The 23328-nt window shown below is 41.9% G+C and overlaps 1 protein-coding gene across 1 annotated transcript in view; it reads left to right on the forward strand.

Moving 5' to 3' along the window:
- The first annotated feature begins 7855 nt into the window (after window positions 1-7855).
- The window catches only part of LOC136849231 (uncharacterized), a 148958-nt gene continuing 133485 nt past the window's right edge, over window positions 7856-23328 (forward strand). The window contains exon 1 of the mRNA XM_067122462.1: window positions 7856-8420. Coding sequence (XP_066978563.1) covers window positions 8372-8420 — 49 coding nt within the window. The 5' untranslated portion in view covers window positions 7856-8371. The remainder of the gene's footprint in view (window positions 8421-23328) is intronic.

A 23328-nucleotide genomic window follows, 5' to 3' on the forward strand; every position in this document is an offset into this window, starting at 1 on the left:
CCAGCTTTCATTCTTGCCTCATCAAATCCATTCTTCCTCTTATACTTAACACTCGCTTTCATACGCCTCGCTTGCTCAACTAGTCTAGCTTTCACCTTGTCATACTCAACATCTCCCACACTCATAATAACCCTATACATATCAAGCAAAACCCAGTTAAATATTCTCCTAATTCTCGTGCCCACACTCTCTTACTCTCCCCATACTTATCCTGACAAAACCTTTCATACTCCCTAAAGAAATCATGCACATCCCTACTTCCATACTCATTATACCTTTCACACCAGGGTACCTCCTCACATACATAGCCTTTCTCACTTCTTTCTCACTTTCACTTTCACTTTCGCTACTTTCACTCTGTCCTTTCATACCCTCTTCCGAATACAAAGAGTCCACTTCCGCACTTACATTCATCTTACTCATTACACTCTTCTTCCCCTTCTTTTTATCCACTTTTATCCATTCACCTCCATCCACCTCACTATCACTACTACTTTTACCCTCTCCCTTCTTTCCTGCCTTTCCCACTTCCTTACCCTTCTTACCAGTTTCCTTTCCTTTTCCCTTCTTCCCCTTTTTCTTCCCCTGACTTATCCTTACTTTCCTCTGTTCCTTCCCTTGCTTTTCATTCCCTTTTCCTTACCCTGCCTTTCATTCTCTCGTTTCTCACTTCCTATTCCCACATCACTTTCATCACTCACGCTTCCACTCACTTCTTCCTCCTTTTCTTTCTCTCTTGCCCCTTCACACGTTCCAGAGAACCTGCCTCCAACAGCCCCTTCTCCAAAAACACCCTTGAACATACCTTTCACCATTTCTTCCACACCTTTCATCATTCCCTCCAACTTTTTATCCATCCTCTCTTCTGACTCTTTCATCTCCCCTTTCATTTCCTCTTTCGCTCCTTTTACTAATGATCCCATCTCTTCCAACTGAAGCCTTAATTTCTCATTCTCACTCTTTAACCATGCATTCTCCTCTCTTGACAGCTGCAACTCCTCTCTCAACCTCACCAGTTCCTCTTCCATCCTTTCCTCCAGTCACACTACCCGCCACCAATCTTAATTGCAACTGCCCCACGTTGGGCGCCAAATATAATGTGGGGGAATTCAAAACACAAAAAAAAACAACACACAACACTCACCCTGATCCTCGGTTGCTGGGAGATGGATTAAGGCCGCCGTAACAATCACAACCGCAAACAACCACAATCACAACAAGGAAATACAAAAAAAAAAAAAAAAAGGAAACAGAACACACACAATAAAACAGCACACCAACAATAAAAACCAACAACTCCCGGAAAAGCATATGAAAACTGTCCAACACGAGAAAAACTGACCGGCACTAGCTCTGACTAAAGACTCTCAACAACAAAACGAACCCTCCTTCACATTCTCACAGACAGACAGCGCCGTAAACAAACTTCAACTAACGACCCTTATCCCTCTTCCAACAACCGAAACACTCACTAACGACAATTACACTCGCTCTCTCTCTCTCTCTCTCTCTCTCTCTCTCTCTCTCTCTCTCACAAAATGTTGGGAAATGCTAAATAAAAATCCATTCATCACTCTATAGCGACAGGCTTATTTTGTTTTGTTTTCCGGTGCCGTCGGTGTCTGGGAGGGTGAGGAGGTCCTTTATCATGACCCATGACTCCCTGACGCTCTGCTCCTGCCGCGGGCTGACAGCTCGGCAACCGGCAGGGAGCATGCCTCGAGGAGGGACTTCTTCAGGAGGTGGTAGGTGAGGGGGCGTGCGTTGGACACCCATGGGATGAGCTTCTTGTAGATTTTCTCCGGCAGGGCGTTAAGTACGGTATCCGCCTGCAGCACCCCGTCGGTGAGTTCCGCCATCCAGAACTGGCTCTCAACCCTGTACAGCCATGACGATGGGTTCCCCTGCGTGAATGGCAGCAGTTTTAAGATCAGGGCGACCCATGATTGTCCTGCCAGGCAGGCCCCCATGAAGGGGAGAGTGCGGGGCGCGGGCAGGGGTGTGGAGGAGTGTGAGAGCCTCGGCGCGGGCACAGGCGCGAGTGACATGGGGGGAGGTAGACATCCAAATCCGCAAGGTTAGCTGTTAACTGAACGAGGGAAGGGATGTCCGCGTCCATACTCGCTCTTTGCCCTCTTAACTGGAGTGAGGTACTTGCGTTAAAACGCACTTGGGAGCGTACCGTGTGAGTCCGCTAATGACGCTGGTGGTTTTGCCGACGAGAGTCAGCACACCCAAACGCTGGTTCAGCGCCATGATTAGTCCACTAAGGGCGTGAGTAAGTTCCTGAAGCCAAGACTGAGTCGCCGTATGGGTCCGCTAATGGCTTTGGGAACCACTCTGGGGTCACCACTTTAAGAGGTGCAAAAGAAACGAGCAGGATAAGGGTACTGCTACTTTATTCATGATCCAGGCAGTTTATATAGCGGCAGACTGGCGTCGCGCCGCAGAATACAATGGAAACCTCAGTGACCTGAGGTCGATAAAAAATAACAATAAATACAGCGAACCAGTACACTTTACAATATAAGAACAGACAGAAATGGAATTGGATACAATCTTGATGTCTGAGAAAGAAGAAACATGTGATACATTTTGAAAGCAGGTAAACAAAATATATACATAGTTTAAATGATTGAACTTTGCGTGACCTGACACGTTAGGCGTGACTAACTGTAGGCAAAGAAAATGGGACGTCACCACAGAAAACTTGCCCAGCAGAGACTTTACAATTAACACTTTTAGCAGAGACTTCACGAATGACTTTACAGATGACTTTATAATATATATATATTATATATATATTATAAAGTCATCTGTAAAGTCACGATAGAAGGGGTTGCTAGGGGTGCTCGAGCCCCTGCCCCTTTTCGCAAATGTATTGAAAAGTGCCCTTTTTGTGTCAATAATAATTATAATAATAATAATCCCGGATCTGGACTGGAAATACCAGCCTATCAGAAGGCTGTGTTGAGTAAAAAAAAATAATAATAATAATAATAATAATAATAATAATAATAATAATAAAAAAACAAGAGCTTAAAGAGAGTCATAGACCATGAGAATGGCCAGTGTGGGCCAGTGGCTGAATTGCAATTGCCAGCTCTCCAGGAGTCAAGTGGTCCCTTACAAATGAGAGACATTAGAAAATTTCATTATTGAACAAATTTTTTCCTCTATATATATATATATATATATATATATATATATATATTATAGTTTATAGATATATCACATAAATGTATTCTTGCGTAAGCTCAAACTAGGCCTACTTTGCAATGTCTTATGCATTCTGGCTAATGGCTATACTGCTAGGGAAGAGGGAACAGTGTAACACTAACACATCACGGAGGCAAAACAACGCTCTTAATCGGTATTCCTTGTTTATCATTTGTATATGGGCTATATTTTCTGCACTTACAACTAAAATCAATGTTTCATTCAACAAACATCTGTTATAACATTTATAATAAGAAAATGGCACAGTGTGTTAAAGAAACAGAAAAATATCCTCATAATTAATTTTGTGAAATGTAGCCTAGGCTAAGGATGGTGTGGTGTGCTTAGTGAATTTAAATTTCATTTCAAAGGATTGACGATTATTATAGTGATTTCAGAAACCCAAAGTGACGTGTATAAAGTGTTGTGCTGAAATGAAGTGGTGTCGTTATTTTTTATAAAAAAAAAAAAACACAAAGACTTTACATATTTCAACATTTCAGGACAACACTTTACTACACACAGACCTAGGCCTACAGGCTACAGACGTACTATTGGGGTGTTGGTAATTATAATTTTTCAGTTGATGAGGGGGTATTTATGGGGGTGAAGACGGAGTTTATGGGTTGAACACTATCATTTTTGTCACGATTTTGCATATATCAAATTACATACACACAAATAAATATATATATATATATATATATATATATATATATATATATATATATATATTCTTTCTTTCTTCTTTTATCTTTGAATTTAAGGACTAGCTTTGGCCAAGGTAATGGTTTTGGCTTCTAGACTCATTTTATAAACATATTCAAAGTATTAACTAAAAATAACCTTTAAGGGCTATATATATATATATATATATATATATATATATATATATATATATATATATATATATATATATATATATATATATAATTTTTTTTCAACATCCAGCATCATGAGGCCGAATTTCCGTCTTCCTTGGCTTTTGTGTCATCTTTAATCATTTTATGTTATTATGTTATAATACCCTTAGATATCTTGGAATATTGAATACTGTAACATTTGTCTTTCCATTCAGATTTTATTATATTAATCATCTTGAGTATGCCACGGAAGGAGAGAAGAAAAAAGGAACAGGAACAGTGCAGACAAGATGCTGCCAAAGGTAGCAGAACTCTTTATGATTGGATGAAGCCTAGAGTGGCAGCTTCAATATCTGAGCAAGTGGAGGAGGATTCAGAGGACCGGGAGGAGACTCAGGAGAGCGAAGAATCAGAAACTGAAGATATGGAAGCAGACGATGAGCCAAATGAAGAAGACAGTGTAGATGACCTAGAAGAGCAAGTTGCTCCACAGGAGCCCCAGATTGAAGCAAGAGCCGAAGTGACTGATGTTGAAGAGCCATTTTCCATGCTACCTGAATTACAATATCCAAATGATCCTGCACATGTTGTTACTTATAAGATACGTATTAGTGAATCTTTTATCAAACTCTGCAATAATTATGGTCCTTGTCAACCTGTAATTTCATATCCCAAGAATTTAGAAGGACGCTCGTTTCAGAAGAAATGGTATGAAAAGAACTCTTGGTTAGAATATTCACCTCAGAAAGATGCCATGTTCTGCTTCAGCTGTCGTCTGTTTTTGACTGAGGAAAGGTACAGTGGCCGAGTAGCTTGAAATCAGAGGGCATAAGCCGTTGGAGGACAGCTTTAGAGAAATAAAAGAGCATGCTGGTTCAGAATCTCACATGATTGGTATGGTTCGATGGAAAGGATTCCAGAGCCAAGCATTAGATATTGCATTAGAAACAGCAAATAGAGAAGTACAAGCTGCTAGATACAAAGAGAAGCAGAGAAACCGAGAAATTTTAGACAGGTTGATCTCCATCACACTATACTTGGCAAGACAAGGTTTGCCATTTAGGGGTGACGGAGAAATCTCTACCAGTGAAAATCGAGGAAATTTTTCTTGAACTTGTAGAAATGTTTAGCAAGTATGACAGCGTTGTTCAATTGCACCTTGATGTAATTAAAGAAAAACAAGATATACTGAAAAGACCCCAAGTGTCACTACTTTCAAACAGGACTCAGAATGACCTGATCAAGGCTTTGGCCATTTCAGTTAGAAGAGTGATATTAGAAGAAATTCACCAGAGCAAGGTCTTCTCCATCCTCATGGATGAAACAACAGATGTTTCACATACAGAACAGGTCTCTTTTGTTGTGAGGTATGTTCATGACTTCAAAATAAAAGAACGTTTCATACAGGTATTCAATGTTCAATCAACAACTGGTGAGGCACTGGAGAAAGAAGTGATCTCTATGCTTAATGCAAATAAACTAAACATAGATGATATGCGAGGGCAAGGATATGATGGGGCAGCAAATGTGAGTGGAATATACAACGGATTGCAGTCCAGACTCAGAGACAGAACCCAAAGGCACTCTATGTACATTGTCATGCACATTGCCTAAATCTAGTCTTAGTTGAAAGTGCCAAATCAAGTATTCAGTTTATAACTTTTTTTCAGCTTGGTGGAGAAATTGTATGCTTTTGTTGCTAACTCTTCAAAACGGCATGCTGCATTCATGGAGATCCAAAAGCAATGTATCAGAAGATCGCCCACTTGAACTTCAGAAGCTATCAGACACAAGATGGGCTTGCAGAGAATCAGCTCTTAGAACTATAAAGAAGGTCATCCCAGCTCTGAAGCAGTTTCTAGAAGAGATAGTGCAAAAGGATCCTCCTGACACGTCAGCAGGGGAGGCCTCAATATTGCTGAAAAGTATTAACTTTGAATTTCTTGTTTGTCTTGAGATTGCTACCCCAGTTTTTCAAGAAACTGCCTATGCATCTAATGCACTACAACTGAAAGACCTTGATTTAGCTGCTTCCTTTAGAATTGTGGATGGAGTGCTATGAAAGCTGAGAGAGTTAAGAAATGATGAGAAGTTTCAAGAGATTTTTTACAAAAGTCAAAGACAGAGCTGAATCTATGGCCATCAACCTCCCCTCTGTGATTCCTGGACAAGGCAGAAGAAGGAAAATGCCTGAAAGATACAAGTATAGTGCTACATCTGCTACTACTGAGGACCAGCAATATCAGACCTTGATGATTACTACCGCGTGAGAGTATTTTATGTGTTTTTAGATAAAATATCTCAAGAGCTACAAAGAAGATTTAAAGATGGAGACAACACAACAAGGGGTATCTTAAAGGCTTTCCATTACATGACAGTCCAAGATAACTGAAAGAACCTGTGAATGAAGAAGCATTCAAGTCATTACAAAAATTATGTCAGTTTTATGAGCTAGAAGAAGTAGACAAGTTACAGTTGGAATTGAAGATTTTTATTCCTCATTTCCTTGCCATCCACAGAACACTGCAGCTTCAATGCTCAACCTGATGAAGGTAAACAATACTCAGGAAATATTTCCACTTATGCTTGAACTTTTAACAATTTATGCCACTCTGCCTGTCACAACTGCAACAGTGGAAAGGACCTTCTCCAAACTCAAGCTTGTGAAGACTAAGCTGCGTAGCCAGTGCAGTGAGGAGAGGCTATCTGATCTTTTGTTGCTAGCAATTGAAAAGGATATCAAAATCAACAACAGTGAGGTTATCAACATATTCAAAGAAATGGCACACAGGAGGGTTCTCTTATAAATATAAAATGATAAGTCTGGTTAGCAACCTACTGTATTAATCATAATGATTGATCATTTTCTTTTGTTATTTATTTGTAAATAATATATAATTTTTCTTTAAATATATTCCCAAGCTCTATTGCTGCAGGTAGTCAGTGCGGTATATTGCATGTTCATCTAAGGCATTAGCCTACTTGTACCTATGATAATCAGTCATGTTTATTGTTTTCTTGAATTATTAATGCCTAGTTTAAATAAAGTTGAGAGAATATTGAGAAGTTGTATGTATATTTTGCCTCATTCATTATTATATTTTGCCCTTTTTTTTCACTTGAGCCCCTGCCCTGTAAAAACTTCTCTGCACGTCCCTGTATATATATATATATATATATATATATATATATATATATATATATATATATATATATATATATATAAATGATGAAAATGAAAAAACAAAAACTATATAAAAAATAATGAAATCAAACTAAAAACAAAATTGATAATCAAATAAAAATAATAAAGCAATATCATGAATGAGTATAAAAATAAAATGTTTAAGATGAATAATAATAATAATAAAAAATTATACGAAGTTCAGAAATAGCTATGAAAGAAGAAAAACTTATTCTAGAAAACTAATTTACATAGCCTACCATGACTGATAAATGGTAGATCTAATGGGGGGCCTACAAGCGGCCTTCAAAAATGAAAGCTAATATTAATCAAACAGAAATTAAGAATGATGTAGATTGGTCTGGGTTGTTTTGGCAGTGTTCACATATCGAGATTCGAGAGGTCTCTTATTCACTTTGACACTACCAAACTTTGAGCGACGGCCTGTGATGGCATGAGACCGACGAGTTTAATGTCAACCAATGAACAACCACCGTGACACCTGAGAAAGACCCGTTCAAGAAAATGAATCAATAACTGTGAATGATAAAAAGGCGCCATCAGATGAGGCTCAGTGGGAAGGTTTTCTGAAGCAGACACCGAAGATGAAGGTGGCGGGGCGTCCGTCCAAGTCTTCGCCTTCCGATTCAAAGGTGGCGCCAACAGGGAGAGAGCTCCTCCTTCCAGAGCCTACCACTAGAGCTCCATCTTCGTCATCCGGGAATCTAGCGCCATATTTCTATTTTTGCATCAGTGTCCGTTGTTTATGTGACCTTATTTGCCAACGTTTGGACGCAAGAGTGTCCTGTTCTCTGTTTGTGTGTAGACTAGAGTTAAGTGGTGTTCAAGAAAAAGCCCTGTCATCATTCAAGAGTGTTTCATTGATGACCAAATACAGTTGAAGTGTTCCCTATCCTAGGCTATTTGTTTGTGTCTGTCTGTGACAGTCTGTCTGTCTGTCGATCAACCCGAATAAGAAAGTCCGAGGCCCTGCAGGCGCCTCACTGGGTCGGACTTCACGTCTTCGCCCGAAAGTCTTAACGAGTGAGGAGGAGGAGGAGGAGGAGGAGGAGGAGAAGAGGCCGAGCTCCTGCTGCCTTCAGTCATGTCATCGACCCCCACTCAAGAATCGGACGTCGCAGCCGCTGACCACGGTAAGTATCCCCAGAGGCTTTTTCTTCTCCTGCTGCTGCTGCTGCTGCTGCTGCAGCCTTCAGCAGGAGGCTGCGGCCCCCTCCTCACCAGGTCTACTTCACTACTGCCTGTCATTGCTTGGAGGCACTGGGCTGCAGGGTGTAAGGTTGGGCCAGGATATCTTATCACGCCTGAGTAGGCCTAGTTTGGGTATGGTAGCCTATCCTGTGTGTGCTGCAACATGGAGGAGGAGGAGGAGGAGGAAGACCCTGCCTGGGCTCAGGAGGCGGAACCAAGAGCCAACTTTGGTGGCTGTCGGGACTGGAGGCTGAGTGCGCCAGTGGAATGGCTGCTGGGCCTCTCCTGTCACAGCCCGGCTGAGGGCCGCAGGAAGGCTGCATCCATTCACAGTCTCGTGACGTCTTTCAGCGGGACTGTTGAGGGTAGGCTAGTGCCCCGTGCCCTCGGGCATCTGTTGAGTTCTTGCTGCCGAAGTTTCTCGAATAAAGTGTGAATGCTGAACGTAGCTTTGGGACTCTGTCGTCTTCTGTTTTCTGAGCAGCCTAAGAGGTCCGGGTAGCCCACTGCGAGGGTGGAGCTCGACGCGCGTCCCCCTTCTGTTCCTCTGGCAGCTTTGGAAGTCGAGTGGTTTGAACTAGAGCGGCAGAGGCATCCGGCATAGCGTTTAGTCTACGGCTGGTGGCGTGGCGGCGTCGTGAAGCAAGCTGATGAGCCGGAGGGGTTGGTCGGCGTGGCCCCTTGACTGCAGTGGGCGTTTCAGAGAGCAGACAACATAATCGGACCTAACTCGGCTCGACCCAAATTTGGACGCGAGCCCTCGGGCCCACGTGGCCGTGTGAGGTGGGGGGTTCCCTCTGCAGACCCTCCAAGTAAGCCACGACTCCTCCATCTGCACGCTGCCCAGCTTTTCTGTCGAGACAATTATTTTCCTCTGCGCAGGAAATTGATCGGGCGGCGACAAAGTACAGTACACGGAGCAAAGTCGTGAGCTGTGTTCCCGTCCCTCCCGTGTGTCTTGTGGACACACAAGATTGTGTTTGGAGGACTGCCTGTGCTGTGCTTTGGTGTCAGGAATGGTTAAATAGCTTGGTGGTTACTCTTTGGGTTTTGCCTTTCGTTTTATAGGTGCACATAAATATTGGCGTGTACTGAACTTACTTGGAAATTTGGAAGCGTGCACCTTTTTGACTGTCCTTTGGCTCATTGCGGTGCGAGTTGGCTTTCGTGCAGGCACTCAGTGAAGGAGATTCGGTGATGTGGTCGTAAGTGTGGCTGATACTCTTAACACAAAATCATACCCAAACTGACTCCCCCAAAATTGAGGGTATGGTTATTGACTTTCTTGTGCTGATGTAAAATTTAGCTTTTAGGTAGTTTTGTTTTTACAGGTTTGGAGTGATGTTGTGTTAGAGGTAAAGAAATTCGTACTGTACAAAGAAGCGTACGCTATGGTCGTGATGCATTTAGGCCTACTTCATACTCTTATTTATATAACTGTTAATTATTTAATGAATAGTTTAATTTTATAATTGCCATGTTTAGTATAAGCCTAGCTTACCCCATGCTTACAGACAAGCCTGTCATTTATTCAATTTCTTCATTGTTCCCTCATGAATACAAACTGTCGGTCTTTGCGTAGGAATTACCTTCAGCACGAGCTGGATATATTCCACACAACGAGGTTGTTCAGTAGTTGCACTACCAGTGGTAGAGGCGAGGGGTACCCTCACCACCACCCTTCGCTGAGTTGCGTAACCACTTGCCTTGTAGCCTTTGTCGAGAGCGGACGCAATACTGTCGTCCTCTGTCCGAACATTTCCTGGCTGGTCTACTGCACTTCATCTTGGTTTTTTCCTTCCTTTTGTTGTGTTTGGAGTATAATTGTGATAAATCTGTTCTTATTCTTGGATATAATGCAAACCCAAGAATCATCTACTAAGCCTAAACCTCGCTTTTGCCCGTTTGCACCAAATGCTGCAAGCAAATGTGTTCAATGACTAATACTTGTCCAAATGTTGTGATTGGTCCCCGGAGCAGTGGATGAGGTTCGCTGGGAAAAGGAAATCCAAGAAGGCTGCTCGTCTGTCTTCGGTGGGGTATTCTCCTCCAAGGATGCCAGGTAGCTCCTTGTCTCTTCCCATGTGATTCCGTTCTGCTGCTGCTCCATCTAGGGGAGAAATCACTCCTCCACATTCTCCTGGTGCTTTGACAATGGGGGGTTGGTATGGAGGAGCGGGGCCCTCTCACAATCTCTTGAGGGCTTCCTCCAGTTGCTCTGGGGAGGAGCATTCTCCCCCTGGGCAAAGGGGGGGAAGCTTGTGATATTACATTTTTCTCAGGTCTGGGGGAGATCGGGAAGACCTTTCAAGATCTAAGGAACCTCTGGCCATCCCTAGGTCTTCCAGAGGAACCGTCAGTGCGAGGCTTGATTGCACATCTTAGTGCCTCCAACCAGCCCCCCGTCTCTACGGCATCAGTAACTGGGACTGCGGTTTCAGTTAAGGGATCTGAGGCCGCCATGACAATTGTCACGGCTCCCTCAGTCATTCATCCAGTCCCATCAACATCAACGTGCCCTCCGATGTCTCCTGACATTAAGGATCTTCTGGACAAAGTGATGTAGCAGTATAAGCGTGAGAGACGTCAAGGAAGAGAGCCCATTACCCTTTGATGTCACCAGTATCTTCTCCAACGGCTTGCACCTCCCTCCCTTCTTCTTCTGCCCTTCGAGTAGGACACTTTGACGAGGTGAGGGGCTAAGGTACCCTGGCCTTTGGGCCCGGGTCTTGACGAATCATCCTACGTAGTTTGTTCTGATACGATATACAAACCATTGGTCGTGTACATTAGGAATTACAGTAATTCTTAGCCCGCTGTCCGCGGTGAGGTAGCCTATGGCAGTTGACGTTTTTCTATAGAACTTGACCTGCTGAACAAGAATTTCAAGTAAAATTTTGTCGGTCGGGTGTAACTAAAGCGTAATTGACCCTCGAAAACTGCACACTGGTACCGTGGGTCCCCTGCACTGGCGCATACAGCTCAAGGGTAAATTACAGTTTAGCTGCAGCCGACGGGCAAAATGTTACCCCAAACTCATGCAAAGCAAGCAGAGCAACACTGAAAAACGTCAACTGCCACAGGCTACCTCAACTGCACACTAACCATTGCTTGTGATCGGGGCGAAGAAACGTAAACGGTAAACAAATCCGCCATCTTGGGTTATGTAACTACTAGGGAGCCATATGTTCAGCAGGGGGGTGGGAAGGTGAGGTACTGCACAAAAGGTACAAGTTGGTAAAGTGACATAGGACTGTTATGTAGAAACATGGCGGTAAATGACAGTTACAGGGGGACAAGGTGAGGTACTGCACAAAAGGTACAAGTTGGTAAAGTGACATAGGACTGTTAGGTAGAAACATGGCGGTAAATGACAGTTACCCAAAAAATAATAACGCTCCTACGTGAAAAGCACTAAAACCTAATAACACCAAAAACACAGGTGACCTAACTACCTACTAATAAAGAAGATAGTTTAGAACCTTACCTTAAAGGGGTGGAGGGTACACCAGCCGCCGCCTTTACAAACGCGCGTGGAGCCTCGTCTTGGGTCATCAAAGTGGATTTTAAAATGGGCTACTGCCAAGTACCCGACTTGGACTGTTGTACCTCCTGGATTGTTCTTTCTCCCGCTTTACGGCCGTTTGATGGATAAAATGGATAAGACCAGTTACTGGGTCCACAAAGTTCATGGAGTGATTGACGGTCAAGTGCACGTGCAGCCTTCGGCCCTTCAGGCGGTCATAAGCTCTCCAGCAATCAGATACAATAGTTGTCCCGGTAAGGGATTCACAATGTAGTCCTTATAACTAAGGTAGCAATTGACACAGGTAAGAGGCAAATTGCACTTGGTTACAGGCTCAGAGGAGCAGGAGGTTCCGGGGGTGACGTCCGCCATCGTGCTGGGTTGAAGAGTGAGTGAACTGTGTCGGTGAACTGCACCGGAACAGGGTAGGAAGGATGAAGTTTGGGGGCTAAAAGTGTATTTCTGCTTTCAGTTTTGGCGGAACGGGCGCCAGGTGTTCAGGGTGTATTGCAATATGTTTTCAAATAAAACTAATATTGTGCCTTATCCGCATTTTTAAAATAATCTGGCAGGCTCGTATGCTCTGGCAAGCGGTAACTCATTTGTTAGATTTTCCTGTAAGCGTTGGTAGCCGCGCAACCACAGGGCTTACAAAATATGTAAAAAAGGTTTCTGTTAACTCACTGAGAGAAAGTGGTTAACTCACTGAAACGTCCTGCAAGACCCTTCTCCTCCTACCCCATATACATGCTTCAGGTGTCTGCCAACAAATGTAATTTTGTAAGTTATTTATGGTAAAATCATGTTGTGAAGAGACGTCAATATATTTGTGAACGGAAAAGTACTGGAAGAAGGTTGTAGGCACAAGCTACAACGAATAGGAAACGGTTATAAAACAGTTGAGCAAAAGGAATACATGTAACTGAGTTTATGTATCCCCCAAATTCTCCACCTGGGTGAAACGTAATGTTGGGGTAACGTTGCAACGTGATTGGTTGGGTACAGCCACCAGCCAAAAAATCCACCAACTGCTCTCTCAGTTGGAGGCATTGGATGAACCGAAAGCTCCCCTGTAAGACCGCGCATGCGTGACATGGCCTGGAATCAGCAGTAGTAGTGATATGTGAAAAGTACCTTTGTAACGGCTCGCGCTACCCATTTATTCCCCCTTATTTTTACGCTTGTTTTTGGTGTTCCAAATGACATATATAACTGGAAATACAACAATAAGTTGCCCAAACCTTTTCCCAAGTTATTTACCCCACCCAGAACCCCGGATTCCCAATGGGTCCCCCTCACCGTGAGCTATTCTCGAAAGAGTTTTTACCCACCCAGGACCCAGATTCCCAACCGGTCCCCCTTACCGTTGGCTACAGTTCTAAGGTAATTTACAGCTTAATTACAGCCGACCGACAAAATATTACTTTAAATTCTTGTTCAGCAAGTAAAGTTCTATAGAAAAATGTCAACTGCCATAACCTAGCCCACCGCGGACAGCTGGCTTAGATCTACCGGAATTACTTTCAGCGTAGGCTGGAAACAGCCTTTGAACTTTCGAACAAGGTGGTGAAGCAGTTAACTACCATCCAGGAGGCAGGAGTACCGCCTGCCCGGATGTAAACATTCCAAATTTGCTTTTGACCATTGTGCACTGCAGATGTGTGTTACTTGCTATTTGCCTGACTGCCTTTGAGCTTTTTTCCCAGTGGGATCTTTTTGTTTTTGTTGATTGATGATGAATGTGGAGAAATCCCTTAAGCCCTCCTTCCCCCAGCGTGCATGTGCCCTGGGGTGGGAGGCAAGAAATGTAACACCTACCTGCAGAGGATGTGTGTGTTCACACTCTTCTCCCTGTTTGGAGTATTGTTCCTGGTCGGCCGAGCAGTGGGTGAAGTTTGAGGGGAGGAGGCGATAGCGTAGGAGGGCCGCCAAGGCACTGTCCAAGGGTAACACATCCCTGACAACTCCCGTGGTAGCTGATCCGACAGGATTGTTTATCCCTCCCAGCAAGCTTCCCCTTCTTGCTGCCTCTCCTTCTGGTGAGGACTCCCTTTCCCCTTCCTCATTCATTTCATCGTGTGTGGAAGGCCACAGGGGAGCGGACATTCATGACATCCTCTCTGGGGCCTCTCCTCACGGCTGGGGTGAATTTTTTCCCCAGAGCGAGTAGAGGCTTCTCTCTTTACCCAACTTTGTCCCCAGGCTTGGGTGTGGAAGCATCTGTTGGTGGCCAGGTACCTGATCTCGCCTCTGCCTGGCTGCGCCTGGGTCTTCTTGGCATTCTGTCACTGGAGGGCCTGGTATCACATTAGTCAGGCGCCCATGTGACGACCCACGCATCCACCACCACAACCATCACCATGTCATCATTTGGAAAGCTTCCTGTCACAATGGCCTTGCACCTGGACACCCGGGTGTCTGCCGCTCCTGCCGCATTCCACTCCGTGCCACTGCCTCCTGGTTCCCTGGCCCCTCGCAGATGGTGACTTTGTTGGTCCCATTTGTGTCCATGCCTGCTCTTGTTGCTGACCCGCGCTCGTTCCTGACCACGGTTCCGACTCCTGGCTACCCTGACTCTCGGCCCGGCTTGGCTTCCTGTGCGGCACCCGTGCCTCTGACCCTGGCTTCATCTAGTGGCTATCCTGGCTCCCGCACCGCTGCATCTGCCCCGGTAGCTGCTGGCCCGAGCACCCTCTCCGCTACCCGGGTTGCGCCTGCTTCCCTGGCCCCCCTGGCTGCGCCTGTGTCTTCTGCTGCTGCTCCTTGGTTGGGGGACCTGACTGCCATCCTGATGAAGATGACGAAGAAGTCGAAGAAGAGATCGAGTAAGGTGTCGTCGTCGTTGTCAGCTACCTCTTCTTCCTCCTCTTTTTCCGAGGCTCGCCAGCCGAAGAAGCAGCCCCCCCCCCAAGAAGTCTCACACCGAGACTTCTAAGGGACTGCCTCCTTCCACAGGGAAGGCAGTGGGATCTCTTGTTGGCTCTTCCTGGTCCACAGAGCAGGGAACCAATGCGTTGACCCCGGGTCAGTTGTATCGGGAGCCGAGGGCATGCAGACCGCAGTTTGCACTCCCCCCACTGCACCAAAGAAGTCTGGTACAGGAGAAAATCTCTCCATTATAACTCGGCATCGGGACGAGAAAGAGTCCAGGCATGCAGGTGCCCCGACTCTTCTTGCTGGTAGAGGCAGTCCCCGGTTTACAACGGGGGTTCTGTTTTTGCGCCACGTCGTAAACCGAAAAATTGTCGAAAATCGTCATAAAACCTTAGAAAACCTTACTTTTAATGCTTTAGGTGTATAGAAAATGATGTAAACTGCATTTTTATTGAGTTTTTCATCAAAAAAACCTCCAAATTTTGATTATCCTGCCGTTGTGGAGCCATATTTCTTCCGTCGGATCGGCAGACGACATGTCGTAACCCTGGAACATGCGTCGTAAACCGGGAAACAATTTCTGATGAATATATTTGAAAAGCGTCGTAACCTCGGAACGTTGTAAGCCGGACCTGTCGTAAACCGGGGACTGCCTGTACTTGTTCGAGTGCCAAGCCAGGTTCCTGGGAAGGTGCGCTGGTCCCTCAGGTCCAGACACCTGGTGAGGTAGAGAAGAGGTCCCCTGCTCAGTCTTCCCTTGAGGTTTCGGCCTCGAAGACTGTGGCGCATCCGGAGGACAGTGCAAGTTCTCACCAGCCAGCTGCACGCTCGACTCCTCCCAGCCCCCGACCACGTTCACATGGCCAGCCTGGCTCAGGCGAGCCGAGTGCACGGCTCAACTCTCGTGAGCCGCTCCGCTCTCCTTGGGAGAATGCTTTGCCCAGGCGAAAGCGTTCTCCTCGCCCCGGGTTGCCGTCACCTTTGCAGGTTGGTGACCGCTCCCAGCCTGCTGCTCCTGTTGGTTCTACCAGCAAGACCAGTGGGAGCGCCCAGTCCTCCTCGCCTGTCCCCTCTACTTCCTGGGCTCCTTCCAGGGGGCGCAAGTCTGACAGGGAGAACTCCCGCAGAGTTCTACCTTGGGGGTGTACGTGCTTGGCTTGGTCTTCGGTTCAGCCAGGTCGTACACCCACATAGTGCAGGATGGATCGCGGGGGTCTGCAGGGAGAGTAGATCGGGAGGACCCCACCCCAGAGGGATTCAAGGGTCCTCTTCCCCAGGACATGGACACCCCCGAGATACAGAGGACTTTTGCTTCAGGCTAATTCTTCCTTCCCTGCAGTCCAGGATGATTCCACATCTCTTCATTAGATTAAATGAGAACAATACTTGTGCAGGGAAAAATCTGTTTTCTAGAACTATAAAACTTTCAACAGATTTATGTGACAAAATGTTTAGTTCTAAGTTCACATTTCCTAAACTTTTAATCTGTTTACCCGCTACTCCTTTTATTATTCTGCTTTGACCCTGAATTAGCATTTCTTTAACGCCTAAGTATTTGGTTAAAGTGTGTTTATCAATTATGCTTACAGTACTATCTGAATCCGTAAGCACAGTACATATCTTTTTATTGATGGGAACTTTAATGATAGGTAAATCCTTTCTGGTTATTTCTTCTTCGTCCATGGAAAATACTACTTCTTTACTCTGCAAATAGGAAAATGCAGATGAACCTTCACTCTCCCTTTTTGCTAAGTCTTCTGTTTTTATATTATCTTCTTGAAGGGACTTTGTTGCTGTCTAATGTGTAGGGATAATTTGTCATTGGCTTGAAGACTTATTTGACGTTGAGCGATTGCTGCTTAATTCAACTATTTCTTTATTTCCTTCTTGTGTTCCAAACCACCAATTCCTGGTTAAATGTCCTACTTTCTTGCAAATCGTGCAAATTCTAGGCCTTCTGCACTCGTTTGTAGAATGATTTGTATACCCGCAGTTTTCACAGGCTGTCTTTGGTCTCGCTCCTTGAGTGGAATAGTTCACTTGGGTTGAATTATTTGTGTTTGAGTGTTGACCATATTTATAAGGTTTAGGAGGACCACTCTTTGTTTGATTATGTCTTCCTTTCTGGTTTGGATTCCGTTTTCTTTTAGTATTTTGGGCATATTTTCCTTGAAAGGTAGTTGGTCTATTCCCTACTTGTCTGGAATTATCATAGAACTTATTATTCATTTTATAAGTAGGATTATTATTTCTGCCTTTCCTTTCGTTTTGTGCTTCTGTTGTTCCTACAAATTCCTTGGAGAGATTTCTCTCTTTCTTTTGTATTTCTTCTCTCATCGTTTTCAATGTCTGAAGGCTGTCTTTCTTTGGGTCAATTTTTATTTTTCTGAAAGCCTTCTTTTCCTCTTCTCCAAGGGCATTATATATTGTTCCAAATGACAAGTAATTTAAAACATGTCTTAGATCAACTAAATTATTGACATTATCACCAAACTGTGTCTTATCTCATATGGTACTGCCTGTTTTTTTTTAAGTCTTCTGTTATTTTTTCTACTGCAGATTAAGGAATCTAGTTATGTTATATAAACTGCCAGTCTTATTTACTGGTTCCCAGAGTGATAAACAAATTTCTTTGAATTCCGCATAGCTATTAAGTTCGCTAAAACTCGTGGAATTCAGAGTTTTGTGGGCATCAACATGTTCTGAATTGACGAGAATCAAGGCTTCATTTATTTTAGCTCTTTCATCAGTTATTCCCCCTGAAGTTATGCGACTATCTGCACCTGCGAGCCAGTGATTTATTGTATAAGATTTGAGTTGACTTTTGTCAGGATTTGAATCATCCACCTGTCCACAGAAGCGTGTGGCTGTTGTTATTACAGCTGCTTGATTCATATTGTGATATTGGAAGGTGCAAATATTATTAGTATTATTACTGTTAGTATTATTAGAATTATTAACACTATTTTGGTTCTGGTTAGTTGTGTTATTATTGTTAGTATTTCCTTACACTAAAGTTGAGTGGGGAAACTAGTCTTGGAATTCGGCTACTTCTGAGTGTCGACGGTCTTAAATTGTATGGTGAATGGCTAACTGTTCAGTAATTCGTCAAAAACTCTTTGCATTGTAAAAAAAAATTATTCAAATTGAGTATCTCATTTGTGTATCTATATGAACAAATTTTCACTATGCACACAGTACCATAAAATAAAAGAAACTATCAAAATATAACAGAAAAAAAAATAAAATTCTCAAATTGAGTTCAAGTGCACAAGTAAAATAAATCCTTCAAAGTAATCATTCAAATACACAAAAAATCTTATGCGAAACTGGGCATCATATCATAAAAAATATTCATCACAATGAGTACACAAAATTGCATATAATTACTCAAAATATTTATCACCAACCGACTGAAAAAAAAAATAACTATTTCCCTATCTAAATTATTTACTAAACAAATAATTATCATAGAGAGAGTAATAATGGTAATTACACAAAAAAAATTAATTCAGTAGAGAGAGTTTCCTTAATTTTCAATTTGATAAAGAGATGTTAAGTAATCTTCACTTCTTCACACATTTAAAGAGAGAGAACAGTAAATCTCATTTTCTCGATAACTTACAGGTTGTTGTCATTGTGGAATTCTTTTGTAGTCAATAAGTTGTTTTTCTCTGTGGTTGCTGCTTTCGGAGCTTCATTGAAACACACTGCGTTATTTCTGTTACACTCGTAACGATAGTTTATTAAACGCACTCACTGCCTGTTGTTGCTGTCGATGTTCTGTCTCACTTTGTTGTCGTTAATCATTCTATGTGTTTTGCTTCGATGCACCAATACTGTTTATGTTCACTTCTGTTTGACGCTCTATTGCAGGATTTTTTTTCTTCATACAAGTTTTGCTTGCTGTCGTAAAATCTAAGTTCGTGTTGTAGATTTTCATTTCACTGTAACTTAAGTAATTGCACTGATATTTCTGTTAATGTCTGTTTGTTTCGTCTCACCTTCTGGATCCCACCGCTGCCACCATTTTATGTTGTGCCCGACATATTATTTTCCCTTCTTACTTGCATATTCTTCTAAGTTGCCAAAACAGTCGTCCACAGCGTCTATTCCGTTGTCGGCCACTTAAGAGTCTGTTATTTCGAAGGGAATTATATTGAGGTAATTATCTCTCAGAAAGGTGTAATGGAGACGAACTTGTAGCTTTTGTACTTTAATGATGAAAGTTAGCTACAAAAACTTAAGTACAATTTATGGTTAGTTACTATCTTGAAATCACTATTGCTAGACAGTTCAGTTAAGTCTGTTTGGGAACACGAAAGCAAGGGGAAGCTACGTCTTCCCTTCTGGGTGGACTGTGACTCGAATACTCTTCTGGCTTCTGGCTTCTCTGGAACCCCTGGGTTTTCTTGTTATCTCCAACTCCTCCCTTTTCAGTTCCCCATTGGAAGATTTTATCTGTAAGGCCTTCTCTCAAACAGTTGATTGGGAAGGACAGTGATGGGTGTTGTTAAATCTCTCCTTAGAGGATTTGATTGGAAGTGATCTTAGGAGGAGATGTTTAAGACTCCTCCCCAGAATGTTTGATTGGAGAGGCGTTGAACTACATCACTTTGTCCAGCCCCAATTCCATGGAATTTCCATGTAAATGCCACCTGTTGAAGGCAGGGTTATAGATATGGCTGGAATGTTTGCTTCTGATGAGGTGCTGAGTGATCCTGAGTCAGCTAAATCGCGAGGCCACAGTTTCCAGATTTTACAATTGGTTTTATGGCCCTGGGCACGATATACTTGCTCACTGTTTTAAGTTCGTGCAAGACGGTTTCTCGTGGTTTACATATTCAGTACTTCTAGTCTTGCAATACATAACAACCAAGGCTTAATTGTTGTCTCTCTCTCTCTCTCTCTCTCTCTCTCTCTCTCTCTCTCTCTCTCTTCTCTCTGCTCTTCTCTTTATGCTTTCCTATCTAATTTTCCTATACCACTACAGTATACTCTATACATACATGGTACAGTAATTATTAATATTAGCTAATTCTGGAGGTTTATGCAAAGTGACTTATGATAATTCAATACAAAGAGAAATTGAATAATAAACAAGAATTAGCTTAGCCTACACTATGGTATATATACATATACAGTAGCATAGCCTACACTGTACTGTACTCTATGTTCACATATCGTATTATACAAACATCAGCATAACAAATATGCATCTTTTCCATGGATCTTTTAAAATGTTATGCCTTAATTCACTGTATCCAATAATATATATTCTTACATTGCTTTTGTATTATAAATTGCGATCAATGTTTACGCGGTGTTTATTTCGCCGCATTCAACTCAATTCAGAGCACTTTTCTTGCTTCTAGTTAGCATAAGTGAATCTCTAGATACTTTGTTTATATGGGGCAAGGTTATTTTTCGTTATACGAAGTGTTTTTAAGTGGAAGTATAACTTAAATACGTCTCATTGTGAAGTTAATGTAGCTGTTTTTTCGTTAATAGATGACGTTGGCCGTTTTGGGGCGTTTGCTATTTTCATTTGATATCATCGTAATACGAGCTTTACATATTTATCGTTTATCAGCGTAAAACTAGCAGTAATACAGTAACCCCCATATTCGCGGGGGATGCGTACCACACCCCCCACAAATAGCTAAAACCTGCAAATACTTAGAACCCTTGTTAAAACACTTAGAACTGCCTATTTTGATAGTTCAAACACACAGAACAATCTAAAAATGCTTATACAGGTATTATCCTACTTACGAGGGAGTTAGGGTCCAAAAAAAAAATACCATTGTTTGTTGGAAAAACATAAATACCAAAACGTATCTCGAACATTGCCTAGCCTACACGAGGGTATTCAGTACCATGTATACATATATGGTAGCCTAGCCTACACTATCAAGTATACTCTATACATTCACGGTATAGTAATTATTAATATCAGCTAATTCTGGAGGTTCATGCAAAGTTACATGATAATTCAGTGCAAAGAGAAATTGAATAGCAAGAACTAGCTTAGCCTACACTTTGGTACATGGTATACATACATGGTAGCGTAGACTACATTATACTGTACTCTATATTCACATATCGTATTATACAAATGTCAACATAACGAATATGCATCTTGTAAAATGCTATGCCTTAATTCACTGTATCCAATAATGTTGTATATATATTCTTATATTGCTTTCGTATTATAAATTGCGGTCATAGCGATCAGTGTTTTGGTTTGGAAATCATTTATGCGGTGCTTATTTTATGGTATTTAATTCATTTCAGAGCGCTTTTCTTGCTTCTAGTTAGTGTAAATGAATCTCTAGATACTTTATTTATATGGGGCAAGATTATTTTTCATTATACAAAGTGTTTTTAAGTCAAATATAAGAAATACGCCTTGTTGTGAAATTAATTTATCTATTTTTTCGTTAATAGATGACGATGGCTGTTTGAGGACGTTTGTTTTGTGTAAAAAAAATTCAAGATTCCTTTCGCTATTTTCACTTGATTTCATCATAATACGAGCTTTACATATTTATCGTTTATCGGTGTAAAAATAACAGTAATGTGTTCTTCCATGCCCAGGAGTTTTGATTAAAATACTTTCTCTCCAATTTTAATTACGATCGAGTTTCATCCATGTTGCCGATGCATGATACTTTACAGTATAGTCATTAGCAGCTTGAACATTGTTTTCTCAGCTTCAGCTACAATTTACAGCTTAAATTTAGCAGTATATTTCCTTGACGATCTTTTATCCTTACCGAATAAGGGTTATAATGTAAAAATATATCAGTCCTATGACTCCTATTCTACTTAACGTCATTTGTGCTATAACCTACGGTAATTGTTTATTACCGTAGAATGGTTGAAATACCAGGTAACAGCTGTTGTTATCCGATTCGGAGATAAGCAAAACAACAGTTTCTCAGTCGGTTGTTTATAGCTGTATGCATTTACGCAAGAGTATAAAGTTACTAATAATGTTTTATCATTCTCCTTTTACTTTTTTAACTAGAAGATGGGATAAAGAGATGGAGGAAAAGTTGTCTATTGTAATTTGGTCTCTCTCACTGCCTGATTATGTTGCTGCCTGCGCCCGTGTGAAATTTTAAAATATTTTATAAATAATATTGTCTATTTGTATTAATTGCTTACCCCATTGCAAAATCGAATTATCATAAGGTGAATTATCGTAACTCATGCATTACCTGAGTACAGGCGGTCCCGGTTTAACGGTTCCGTTCTTATCAAGTCGAAAAAAATCGTGAAACCCTTACTTTTAATGCTCTGGGTGCATTGAAAACGATGTAAACTATTATTATTGAGTTTTACATCAAAAGAACCTTCAAATTATGATTATTCTGCCATTTTGGGGCCATATTTCTTCCGTTGATCGGCGTACGACGCGTCAGTGAAAAAATAATTTCTGATGAATATATTTGAAAAGCGTCAGAATCCTCGAACGTCGAAGCCGGAACCGTCGAAACCGGGACTGCATGTATTTTAATAGTTTTATCACAAAAAGTGCATTTAGTCATGAAAATGAGATAAAAATACAGTAATTTTTCATCGAGAAATACTCAGTGAAAAATATGGCGAATGAGCGAATTTTCTGCAAATAATGAGTAGATCAGTTCCGCAGAGAAATCCGTGAATACGTGAGTCGGCGAATATGGGGGGTTTACTGTATGTCCTTTCATGCCCAGGAGTTTGGATTAAAATACTTTCTCTCCAATTTTAATTACAGTAAGAGTTTCATCCATGTTGCCGATGCACGATAATTTATAGTAATTAGCAGCTTGAACATTGTTTTCTCAGTTTCTGCTACAACTTGCAGTATAAATTTAGCAGTATATTTCCTTGACGATCTTTTATCCATACTGAATAAGGGTATAATGTAAAAACATTTCAGTCCTATTCTACTTAATGTCATTTGTACTATAACCTACGCTAATCGTGTATTACCGTACGATGGTTGAAATACAAGGAAAAGGGCTGTTGTTATCCGATTTGGTGATAAACAAAACGACAGTTTCTTGGTCGGTTGTTTATGGCTGTATGCATTTACGCAAGAATATAACGTTACTAACAATACTTTTATCATGCATTGTTACTTTTTTAACTAGAATATAGGATAAAGAGTTGGAGGAAAAGAAGCTGGTCTATTATAATTTGGTCGCTGCCTGATTGTACGCTGCTGCCTGCGCCATCGCAAAATTTTAAAATATTTTATAAATATTGCCATATTGGTATTGCTTACCCCATTGCAAAATCGAATTATTGTAAGGTGAATTATCGTAACTCGAGCACTACCAGAGTATTTTAATAGTTTTCATCACAAAAAGTACATTTAGTCATGAAAATAAGATGAAAATACAGTAATCAGTGAATATTTCTCAGTGAAAAATACTGTGAATGGGCGGATTTTCAGC

Source organism: Macrobrachium rosenbergii, chromosome 2 (genome assembly GCF_040412425.1).
Source record: "Macrobrachium rosenbergii isolate ZJJX-2024 chromosome 2, ASM4041242v1, whole genome shotgun sequence".
Classification (NCBI taxonomy): Eukaryota; Metazoa; Arthropoda; class Malacostraca; order Decapoda; family Palaemonidae; genus Macrobrachium; species Macrobrachium rosenbergii.